At 39.3% G+C, this 13105-nt stretch overlaps 1 protein-coding gene across 2 annotated transcripts in view; it reads right to left on the reverse strand.

Moving 5' to 3' along the window:
* Positions 1 to 11867, reverse strand: part of b4galnt4a (beta-1,4-N-acetyl-galactosaminyl transferase 4a) — a 186656-nt gene extending 174789 nt beyond the window's left edge. Inside the window, exon 1 of one of the 2 annotated variants that reach the window (XM_028450362.1) lies at positions 10684 to 11867. In XM_028450362.1, coding sequence (XP_028306163.1) covers positions 10684 to 10825 — 142 coding nt within the window. In that variant the 5' untranslated portion in view covers positions 10826 to 11867. The remainder of the gene's footprint in view (positions 1 to 10683) is intronic. The other variant, XM_028450363.1, reaches the window with a different exon arrangement.
* Positions 11868 to 13105: the final 1238 nt, after the last annotated feature.

Genomic DNA, 13105 nt, shown 5'->3' on the forward strand with positions numbered 1-13105 from the left:
TAGATGTGGCACTCATCTAATATGCACCGCAGCTCCACTCGCCAACAAACTCACTCATTGAGATTCTGATTCAATAATGCCGTCTGGCCGGCGTGTGATCCGTAAACTGTTTTAAACGGTTTTTGCCAATCATCATTGGTGCTAAAACTACCTCAGCTTTTCAAAGGAAATAAATTAGTGCCCAAGATAGCAGTGATAGAATACGAAAAGGCCCATTTGTTTTGTTTAATGTGATAAAATGTGTACATTAAAATGTTGGCTGGCCTATTCATAAACAAAAAAGCAACCCAGGTTATTAAAATGACAGCACAGTAGAAAGACAAATTAAATCAAGTTAATTTTGCACAGTGTTGTAGTGAGTAATTCTTCTTGAGTATAAAGATGAATGATATGATCCTCCTTGACGACGTTGTGTTACATGATTCAGCAACTATAGTGTATGTATAATACAACCCTCTGTTTTGAAGTAAGTTAGATAAGATGAATAAAAACATCACCATTCAATCAGCAGTGAGTCTAACCGACACTTTCAATCTGTTCTGAATAATTTAAAGGTAGAAAATGATGGTCCATCTCAACACAGCTGTGGCTCACTTGGTGCACTGAATAATGACGATTCCCACTCAAACTGGCCTGATGACACATCTGTGATTGATTTCACTGCCGATCCAGCCTCAGTGTGACGGATGACCACATGCTCCCTCCAGCTAATGATGTATCCATCAACCTTTTTCCACAAAGTATATAAACACATGTCAGTTTTTCTAATCGATCACTACGACAAAGGGGTAACTACCCAGATTTTAAATGTCATGGATGTTTACACAACTGCAAGATGCTTTTGAAGATTAAATCTCAAGTTAAACTTAGGGTGCATTCACACCGGTTTAGTCGTAGATTCGGTCCGAATTGATCATTTTATCACCTTGGTTTGGCTCGGTTTGCATTCAGAGCGCAACTGCTGATCCGCTCCAAACCGCCTCTGGTGCAGTTACATGAGCTAACTGCTTAAGGGGGGCCATTACTTGGAGTAGAGACTTCTCTAGGCAGAGAAACAGAAACCTGAAGAAGAGGCTCTCAACAACAGGTCAAAGCGAGCGCTGAAGAGTGCACAGCAACTTCTGCCTTCTCCTGTTCTTTCAAAACATTCAACAAGAACAATGGAGCAGCAACAAGTTGATGTGCTTTTGGTAGTTTTAAAGGGGACATATCATGATTTTAAATCCTTCCTTTTTACATATAAATCATACAGTTATGGTCTATATAAAGCGGAACTGCAATGCTTGGGTCTGAATTCCTCATTATTATAGCTCCACAGGCCCCTTTTCTACCCCTTTTCTGATGTGCTTCTGAGAGCAACTCGTTTTGGTGCGGTCTCCTTAAACGCAAATGAGACACTCCATACCCCGCCCCCTCTTCAGGTGACACTCGGTTCAACTCCACCCTGCTCGGTCATTTTTGTAGTTTGATAGAAGAGATACGGCTATGTAGCGGCGCATAAACTTTTTATTCAGAGGTTATTTACAAAATGTCAACAACAGAAGACTTGTCCATCCAGCTTTACATGTTCGAGCCAGAGTCAGACCCGGCGGAGCGAGATGAAAATGAAGATGATGAACCTGTAGAACCCTAACAAGTGAGCTAACACAAGCACCGAGCCAACGCTAACGCTAGCGCCAAGCTAACGTCACGAAATGCATTTTAATACAGTCTTTTCAAAGACAAAAACGGCAAAATGAAATGACTAATGAAAACTTTAGACTTAAATTAAATCACGTAGGCCAAATCATCAAGGATCTAAAACGAGCACACAGCGTTAACATATGAAGTCTGAAGACGGTGCAACTGCTAATGCTAACAAAACAATGACAGGGACGTCTTATCATCACACTTTTTAGCGTTATTTACAGCTTACCGAAGTGCTCTGATCGTCGTCTCCGAAGATAGAAGGAATTGAACCCTCAATCAGACAAAGTCTTTTGGCAAATCCTTCTTTATACTGGCGGAGGTTGCAGAAGCAGTCATCCTTGAAGTGCTTCGCGCACACAAAAATGACCTTACCCACAGATGTGGGTACATTTCCATAAAAAATAAAACTCAACCAGGCACTTTGAAAAGGTTCTGATGCTGGGAGACGGTGTAATGAAGCGTGTGGGTTACTACATCCAACAACCGAACATTTTGACTTATCCTCTCGTAACTTCGGCATCCTTGAGCTTGGACTACAAAATAAAAGTGAGAAATAAAAATGGCGGATTGCTCGAAGTGTTGGACCTGGAGTTGATGTAATAAATGGCAGTTCTGCTGCAAGTACTGTGATGTAATAGTTCAAAAAACGTAATAGAGAATAGAAAAATCGAAACAGATTGAAAAATATGAGCAAAACAGAATCTAAAGATATCTACGGAGCACCTGAAGAGACTAATTTGATTTTTTCTGTACTTCTATGCACTCTAAATATACAACAAAATGCATTTAAGGGCTAAAAAAGTGGATTTAGCATGATATGTCCCCTTTAAAGCTCTGTTTCATTTTTAATAAATATCAATATATTTATTTAAGAGATATAGCATAGGACTATCTCTTAATAATGATATAATTAATGTAACATTAAAAGTTTCTCCCCTTACTGTCTATCTTAACCCCACCCCGCCTCTTGACGCTCTGTCCCTCTGAGTGAAACTCAACCCACACACACTGACGAAACTCACTTCTGCAGCGACAACATTAAGACAGAGTCCACCATCAAAGAGTTGGTTAGTAAAAAAAAAAAGAATATGGTTAAATAAATTGGAAATGGTCTGACTTCAGGATGTCACTGCGTGCGAGTGAGTGAGTGCGTGCGGGAGTGAGTGCGTGTGCGCGTTGTAGAGATCCAGAGGTCTCCACGGGTCGATAACGTTATAAACAGGACTCAAAACAACTTGTTACCGTCACACTGCACGTTTACTGTATGCAGGTGAAAGTCAAACACTGCTTATATGTCATTTCAGACGGGACGGTAACAGAAAAGTAACATTAAACTCCGTCCATGCGCTCAGTACAAATCGGGAAGAAGGCAGGTCTGACTCAACTCTGACCATGCACCTTAAAGGGACAGTCCTCAGAAGGCCATGATTACAGCGCGTGTGTTAGTAGTGGTAACTGTTATAATACTTTGGGTAATAGTATCTGATTAAATCACAATTGTCAGTAATAATAAATAAATAATCAATAGGTAATTGTAATAATTTAAAAAAAAAAAAAACTGTACAGCACTGGTCAGGTGACGTTGTTTTTAAAATGTGCACAAATGCACACATAAAACTGACAGGTAAGCTCTGCTATAATAGTTAGGGGAAACCACAATTACATCACAGAGAAAACATTAATATATATTGAGTATTGCCATTCTGGTTTGAAAGCATCATTTCAAGGCAAGGGCGAAATATGGAGATATATATAGTATATTGTGATACAGCTCGAAAATATCAAGATATTAAAAAAAATAAATAAATAAAGGCCATGTCGCCCAGCGCTACTGTGGGTTATGCAATCTGTGGTGAATAGGTTAGACTGAGAGAATTGTGAATAGAGAGGTATATTAAGTATTAAGTAGCTAGTTAACATAGCACAGATTTTCCTTTGGAGATTTTATAGTATTGTGTGTCTTAAAAGTGCAGTCCGTAACTCTTAATAAAAGTGACTTTTTGTCATATTTGCTAAAACTGTCACTATGTAAGGACAGCCTTACATGAAACTAGTAGTTTATGTGAAAAAAACAGGCTCATTGAGTCGCCCCTGCTGCCTTTGGCAGATTGCCAGAATGCACCACAACCGAGCAAAAAGAACCAATCAGAGACAGCATCGTGTTTGATGGACTCTATGACAGCTGTTGCTCACAGCCCCCTGCCCCTTTCGAACATGGCCAAAACACGGCAATGCTCATAGCAAGGTAGTGCGTGGAGCGACATCTTTTTTACAGTGTATGGTCTGGAGGAGTAGAAGATGGAATTGGCGACTTTTCTGCTTGAAAGGTAATTACTGCTGCTTGATTTACATTATGTTTGATTTGTAATTGTTACACTAGAACTCTGTGGTGCATGTTGTTTGTTCGTGTGCGTGCTGCTCTCACTGCAGCTTCCGTGTGGGCCGCTGTGAGTGACACTGTGTTGTTTCTGCAGCTGCTGATGGATTGGTGTGTGCACATTGAGAGAGAAAAGCGCTACATTATTATGCTTTTCACAGTGCGTGTTATATTACATCGGGCTAACATTAGCTTGTTAGCTCCACTGAGGGAGGGACTTTGGAGGCAGGGCAAGAGAGCAGCAGGGAGGGAAGGAGGCATCTGAAAATTATGGACTGTACTTTTAACTGCTGCAGGAGCCCCGCCCATAATCAAGGCATTTTTTTATTTTCCCCTCTTGTGGCAGGTCAGCCAAAACCAGGGGGTTTAGTAACTCTTAAGTCTTTCAATGTGGTGTCTGTATGTTATTTTTATGCCTGAACGCGTTAATGCTGTGACTCATGGTAGGTTGCAGCAACCCATTAAAATGGGCCCAGAGCAGTTACTGAAATAAGTCTGAGTCTCCTCAGACACATTAATCTAATGTACTCAAACGTGTGGTCCTTTGACACCATCTCAGGCTGAGCAGACCCAGCGCCGTCGCAGCCTCATTTTTCCTACAACTCACATCTTCACATCTATAAAGTCGTCATGTTTGTAAACTGATCAATGAAGCGCCAAGAACCCATGATCTAAACTCAAGGTCTTGGCGTTGGTCATATTAATTCAGCATTCAGTCTACTTGATGTAGATTAAAGGGAGTATTTACTGCACGCAGGAAGAAGCAGCGCTAACACAGCATGCTTTTACTTGTATCTCAATTCCACGTTGAATTGCTCTTCATTATTATGTCTCTTTTTAAAATAAGCTCAGACACTTATCGAGCTGGGACTGACTGCCAAGGTGTTTTACTTCTTTCTCATTACATAAAGGCTGAGGAACAAGTGGAAATGACGAGCCATGTAATCAAACAGAAAAATATTTTACTGCATGATTAAGACAAGCTCAATGGCTATTTGGCAGCTTGTTATACATATTCATAAGGAGGAAGATTGAGGGAAACTCAAAATATCCTTCCTACCTTTCCAAATTTCAGCTTAAGGAAACAATTAGAGTTCCTGTGTGGTAAAATAAATCCTGACAGGAATATTTAAAGACTTAAAGGAGTCCCATGTTCATTAATGGGCTGCATCTCACTGGAAATCCTTGGTGCGAGAAGGGACAACTTATTCATTGCAGGTTAACTGAGTTGACCTGCTCGGATGCCAGCAAAATTAAGTACAGTCAATTAGACAACACAAAGCAATGCATAATTACAGCATCCTTCCTCACTAGGCAGACAGAATAATACAGGAATTTGAACAAAAGAGAAACATGGGAATATTGAAAACATGAGGACATGGAAGCATGTAGAAATTGCAGTGAGGAAAAGCACGGTCAACCATATTTAATTGTCTTCTGATACTAGCTGTAAAGGGGCTGACAGAAGCTGCATTTCCATTCCTCTTAAATCTAAAAAGCACAATAAAAACTGGTAATGGAAACACCTGCATTTTTTTTTTAACCCTCAAATATCACAAAGGTTTTTACCCTTTCATGAGGCAGTTTTTCAAATGTTTCAATATTTAAATGTATCACAAAACCGCAATGGAAACACTTTTTCCGCAATTACACGTCACAAGACCTGATGTACCTGGTGGTCACATGACCACTTCTCTCCCAGAAAACATGGCGCGGTAAGTGCATACAAACGGTCATGTGACTTGAACTTTGGAAATGGTTTGTGCATTGCGTTGTGGGATTGGTAATCCCTTAGAATGTTTGAAGGTACGATTCTGATGTTTCAAGAGTAATTGAACCCTAAGGTTTTGGCTAGGTTGAAAATATAAAAACAACCTTCATTATGGGTTTGGATTCCTGCAGCAGTTAGGACATGATGCCCAGTCTCCAGTCTATACTATAAAATCACCAAAAGCATTCTATGCTCTGCGAACTATCTTTCTCTCAATTCTCCATCCAACAAGTGTTAGTTTTCGTAGGAGGGGCAGGGCCAACAGTGATGGCTCGTGATGTGAAAAGCCACCAAAATGTCACAAACCACCATTTTCAGCCAATAGCAAAATTTGACTGAAATAGCCAAGTTTCAACCCAGAGAGGGCAGCTGCTCTTACATTTTTACAACAAAATGTGCCAAATTGAAACACTTTGACTAAAATGTGAAGAGTTGGACAAAAATCTAACAACACTACATCGGACCCCAAAACAAAAAGCAGTTTAGGGGTTTAGTTACTCTTAAAGTGTTTATATTTCATTGTTACTGGGTAGCTGGGTTTCAATTACAATTTTTTGCAAAAAAAACAGCAATATTTCTAAATGTCGACAAAATATAATTGCGCTTTGAACGTGTTTCCATTCAAGGCTGTTTTGGGCAGAAGTCTCGCAACTCACATGAAATCTCATCTCTCGAGCTGCAAGAAGTTCAGATGTGATATGATCACTCTGTGAGACAATACATTTCGGCAGTACAGTATTTGGGTGTTTCTGAACATTTGTCATTTTTTGGTTAACCACTTTCAATCCGGGATAATAACAGAAATATCACTCTGGCAGGGTTTTTGGGGACCCGCTCGCATCAATAGTGAATGAGAACAACTTTTGGATGAAATACACATATGCCTACAATTTAAGAAATATTAGTGATCCATCGTGCCCAACAGCTTCAAACAAATGATTTGGACTAATAAAGTCACCTGCAAATCTTTAAACACCATTGAAATCAAATCTGTGCCTTCTTTGTTTAAAAAAGCAATGTACAACTCTTCACCAATTGACTGTAATAATACACTCTTCAATACCAATTGACTGCAATAGTAATCCAAGCAGGTTTACTATTGCAACAACACATCATCAGTAGGGTAAAACTAACCCTTCACATATGACAATATGTTCACTAACAACTTTTATGCGTAAATGTCTCAGAAAAACCTTGTTGCAGCGACTTTTATTATCCTATCTTAACAGAGTGTTAGTGTTAGCATTGCTTTTACTAAACCCCTTTGAATCTTCACTCTATATCTCATTCCCAAGTCACAGCCCCTCATCTTCAGTACAGAACTAAATCTAGTCCTTATCCCATGCCTCCCATTGCATGGATGAGACACAATGAAATAATCCCTCCTTGTTTGTGTGTGTGTGTGTGTCTCCAAGGACATTCTAGTCATTGGATATCGCCTTACACAGACAGCTGCAGAACTACACACAATCACTTCGTGTTAAGTAGAGTAGTAGTCAGTAGCATATCAGAATCATATCTAACATTTAGAACCATTTCCTTCTTAATTTACATTTCTTCTTTAACACCAGGCTATACGTTGCTGCCAAAACGAGCAGCATGTGGAAATAGGTTTTCCTTGCACCGCCCAACCGGAGTTAATATTTTTCCTAGACTGGCTGTCATGCTCGTGACCTCCGAGTCTGAGGCCGCCTTCATGAACAGCCCTTTGATTATTAATGTTAAAGACGAGGGCCCGGCTTCCAACCTGACCCGTCAGCGGCGCTCTTCCCTCAGCCAAGAGGAGGAACTATAGTTAATTAATGAGGCACGTTCTTTCTTGGCGTCTCTTTTTCTTTATCAGAACCTCTCCAACGCATTAGAAAGCTTAAAATTCAGATTGGCACAGAAAAGTTGAGTGGAATCGCTGGCAGCTTTGCAAGGAGTCGATTAAAGGTGAAACATCTCACAGTGAATCCAGAAGACGTTTACCAACTTTATCACAATTACCAAGACATAGATAAGTGACATCTTTGTGGATAAGCACAAACAATAATGTGAAATAGGGATGGTTAATAAGCCCAATTACCTCATTCAAATTGATTCCGATTATTGATGTCTCAATTTGATTACAAATCATTTTTCGATTGGATTTTTTGTTTATGTTGATTATTGATCTTCAATTTAACGTCAGTAAGCTGCTGAACTATTTTACTTCTCTTCTGAGTAACACCTAACAAATTAGGAGGACTGGCCTGGTTTGTTTTACAATTTGAAAAATGTTCATGATGGATTTTTTAAATTTAGGAATCAATAATAAAATCACAATTAATTGATTATCCTTTTTCTTTCACATGTGAAAGCAGCACACACACTTATACATTTAGTCGATACTCCCAAATTCAATTTGATATTATTTATAAGTCAAACATCCATCCACCCATTTTCTGACCCGCTTGCTCCTTCTTTCAGGGACACAGGGGTCTGCTGGTGTCTATCTCCAGCTCTCAATGGGCGTTAGGTAGGGGTACACCCTGGACAGGGCACCAGTCCATCACAGGGCAACACACAGAGACAACCACTCACACTCACATTCACTTCTATGGCATAGTCTATCTACTTTATTGACTACAATCAACAGTCATGGATTTGGATTGTGGAAGGAAGCCTGAGTACCTGGAGGAAACCATATCAAAAATTCTGTATGTATAAAAAAAATACTTTAAATAACTGAATGTTTATTTAAAATATCTTGAACTGCTGTTTTTTTGTTTTTCAAAATTTTAATTTTAAAGAAATTTGTGATTTTTTAAATCATTCAACCTTTGCATCACATAAGCTAAAAATAGACCAGAACATTTACAAAAGTTGTTTGTTTTTAGTTCAGAAGATGGGAACCACAGAATGAAATTTAATTTCAAACATCAATTTGCACAAACAACATTAAAGTGGAAGTGCATTTCTGTTGTTGGAGGAGAAAATGTGGAATTATTTACATAGCGAGATAAAGAGCTGTTAGAAAATATTTCAGTTTAAGAGAAAGTACAAAAATAAACTCCTCATACAATATGAACATTAGAGGTGTCCTGATCCGATACTGATATCTGATATCGATCCGATATCAGCCAGAAAACGAATATCGGATGTTATCGGACTGCATCTAAAATCACCGATATAAGCTCTCCGATAAAATGTTCCGCTCCTGCACTTCTATCCATAAGTGACCGTGGTTCACACTCCAACAAAGTAACCTACTGTTGCTGACTCTTGTTCTCTGTTTGAGGAACATCACTTGATCAAGCCTTTTCGAACATTCTACAATACAAAATACGTAATACAAGTATGTATGATTCATGCTGATATATCGAATCAATATCGGTATCGGCTGATACGCAAGGCTGCAATATCAGCATCATATCGGAAGAGAAAAAGTGGTATCCCTAATAGGGCTGAATGATTAATTGCATTTGCGAAAATATAACGATATAAAACGTGATTTTCTAGTCACAAAGGCTGCAATTTTTATCTATTCACTTTTTACATTTTTTTTTTCTTGTCCTGTCCTGTTAAGTTCAGAGAGTGTTTAAGAAGTGCAGTCCACATGTTTACATGTTTAATGAAACATGAAGTTAGATATGAGAGGTAAAGTCACAGTTTTGTTTGCTTTATTGTTGTAATCTGTGCTTTAAAATTTACATTTTTTATTTATTTGAAGTTTAAGTAATTCTGAAATTGTTTATTATGAAACTGATTGATTTATTGCTTGAGTTCATTGAGAAATACATGACAAGAGGTCCTTGGAAAAATTATCACATATTAAATCGCAATCACAATATTGAGGAAAAAAAAACGTACTTAGATTTTCCAAAATCGTTCAGCCCTAATCCCTAATGAACATGGTGATTAGTGTTTTCCTATTTTGGTATCGAGAGTAGGCGTGTACATCCTTGAATTTGTTCACGTATTATTTATTCTTTTTTTCTAATAATGCTGTAATATCATTATCTCAGTTAGTGTAAACTTGGCAGACCAATTGTTTGATGTTTTGATTGAGTATGGGAGCATGGCAATATAAAAACGTTTCTTCTCCCTGCTCATTTCTGGACATAGAATATAACAAGGTTGAATATTCCTTGTGATCTGTACCATGACAGAAAGAAAAATAAATCAAACATGATGAAGTGGATACATTGGATCATTTTGTTATAGCTCAGTGGTTCTCAAACTTTTTTGGCTCAAGCATCCCTGTTTGTCATATTTCTGAATCTTAGCACCCCCTTCGTCGGACAACATTTTGCTCCGAATTGTATGGGGGGAAAAAACAACTATAGAGCATAATAATGGAATGGATGAGCGACAACACACATTTTAAAGAATCTCATTTTGTAAATAAGTGCAATCAAACAGTAGATACATCCTGAATAGATTTATTTCTATAATTTTTATCATTTCCGTATGTCTCCCACCCAGTGAGGGACCAAGACTGACTCTTGTATCTTGAGTTCATGGTTTATTCAAGATCATTTCATCATCAATATTATGATTAGCGGTTTTAACTAAAATAAACATCATAAAACCCTATATTTTGAATGCTTTCATTTGTTAATTTTTTTGCCATCTCTCTCTCTCTCTCAAGTAGCCCCTGCAGTGCCATCGCGTACCCCCATACGTACCCCCATAGTGCTATAGCTGAAACAATACCTATACGGCTGAACAGCCAGAGGGTCCAAAAGTTTGTAAAAACAGCTGTGAATCTAGATGATGTGGCTTTATTAGTTCTGGTGTCTACTATACTTCGTGCTATTGGTCTCCAGGACAAGTGTCAACAGTACAACATGTGATAAAGTGTGCAGGGTTGGTTCTATACCTTTGCCATAGTTGAAGTGCAGTTTGATGCTCTTGCCCTGGTTGATGTGCAGGTAGGTGAACCATGCAGCGGAGGTGAGCAGCACCAGCAGCAGCAGGAGCTTGAACTGCTTCCGGATCTTCTTCACGGGGAAGCGCAGCATCCTGGCTCTGGCTCACACATCCTCCGGTGGAAGAGCCGCTAGGATGCTCGGAACGACAGTAGTCCGCTGTGCTCGGTTGCTGTCTGGTTTTTCCACCTCAATTCTTTTCACAGCCTTTCCATCACATGGAGTTATTCACATCCCTAAAGCGCGTCTCGTGTCCTTAAATCCACGTCATCTTCTGTGTGAGCCATTGCCTTTTCAAACCCAGAGTTGGAAGTTTGCAGCGAAAAGAGCCACAAAATCCGATAAGTTTGTCTTAATAGTGAAGAAAAGAGCAGTCCAGTGATAATCTCACACAAATCCTCTGGAGAAGCTCATGCTCTCGCTGATGATTTCATCGGCTACTCAAGGATGATCTCCTGCTGTGGAGGTTTTAGTGCAAAGTGTCAAAGATCAGAAGGAGAAGGGAGGGATGAGTGAACACGGGACAGATGTGATGATGTGAGGAGGGAGGAGACGATCCAAATGTCACAGCCCTGTGCGCTGCGCTCCATCCATTGTTGGAGTCGGAGGTTCAGATTCAGATGGAGCGCCTTTTTATAGCGGGAGAGGAGGAGCGATCAGCTGTCATCCTCCACAAGCAGCGATGCAGCGGATTAGAAAGCCTCACTGCTCCATGGCGGCGGAGCGACATATTTATAATATGACGAGTGTCCGGGGGGAATATCTCCTCCATCCATGTGTCCCGACTATACTGTCCCCTTCACGGCAGCAGGTGCATTGTTTCTCTCTCAGTCCCAAGAAGAAGAAGAGGAAGAAGAAGTGGCAGCTTTGTCCGCCGCCGACACACGTGAAAAAAATCCACAATCAATCAACCGCGTTTGAACTAAGAAACCTGATAGATACGCGTGTGTTGTTATTCTGTAGTGTAGATGTTTCCCCATCAAAGCGCCTCACTGGCATCGTCCAGGAAGAGGCAGACAAGCCCCCAACAACCCGCTGAGGAAGCAGCAGCAGCGGCAGTCGTTGGTTATTGGGTTTTATGTTTTTTTTTAGCTCAGACGGAAGGCGTTAAAGAGTCCTGGCCGCACCGTACGGCTCAGTACGCCCATCAAATGAGCATCTTAACGGTGCAGAGCAACCTAACCTGAGTGCACGAGGAGTGACGGGGCTGTTATCCAATGAAAACATAGAAGACATCATAGGAGGCGGGACAAGAGCAAGAGCGCTCACCGGGGTTCGGATCCTTCATCAATGGGAAAGATGGGGAACTTTTATCACAGCGGGCGCCACAAGCAATGTGATTGTCTAATGACATTCATGTTCTGCGTTTAGAATAAAGACCAATCTGAGCTTTAATACAGGAAATAACAAAGGGTTTATTATTGTCGTTTTGGATGTTTTTTTTTTTTTTTTAGTCATTTGGTGTGTTTTTGCTGTTTTTGTGTGTGTTACGAGTCCTTTTGTTTATTTTTGTCATCACGGTATGTGTTTTTCTGTTATCTTTATCATAGCTGTCCTATTGTGTGTTTGTTGTTGTTAATTTTGTAGTCATCTTGTGTGTTGTTGAGCGTGTTTCTGTCATTATTTAGTATATTTTACTCTTTATAGCTGTGTTTTTTTGTTTTTTTTGTTGTTGTTTTTTTTTTGTCGTTTTGTGTGGTTTTGTAGTCATTCTGTATATTTTTTGGCATTGTTTTGTGTGTTTTAAGTAATTTTGTTTAGCATTTTGTGTTTTTGGAGTCACTGTGTGTTTGGTGTCATTTTTCTTTTTTTTCCTGTATTTTTTTATTTATTTTTTTATTTTGCATGCTTTGGGAGTCATTTTGTGTATTTTTGAGTGTATTTATGCGTTCACATTGAGGGTCACATGGTAATGAAGTTCACTCCAAGACTATAAGTTTTATTTTTACACCTTTATTTATAATAAATTTTAAAAAAATCCAGATAAGGCATTGTAATGACAGTATGAAGAGTAATTGTTCTTTGGATAACAGAAATAAAAACTCTTCAGGGCTCTTCTGAATGCTCAGGATGCTTCACTGCCTCCCTCTGGTCAAACGTAAAAAGAAGCATTGACCACATACTCTAAATCCAATAGATTTCCAATGGATTTACAGGATGTGCTTATTATGACACGTTTACCAACATGCTGTGATCCTATTTAGTTTCAAACCATCCTTTTATGACTTAATACGTTGTTTTTTAGAATCACGTTTTCATTCATTCATTCTTCTTCTTCTTCTTCTTCTTCTTCTTCTTCTTCTTCTTCTTCTTCTTCTTCTTCTTCTTCTTCTTCTTCTAGTGCATCAACATGTTTGACTGTAAATGGTAATG

Source organism: Gouania willdenowi, chromosome 6 (genome assembly GCF_900634775.1).
Source record: "Gouania willdenowi chromosome 6, fGouWil2.1, whole genome shotgun sequence".
Lineage (NCBI taxonomy): Eukaryota > Metazoa > Chordata > Actinopteri > Blenniiformes > Gobiesocidae > Gouania > Gouania willdenowi.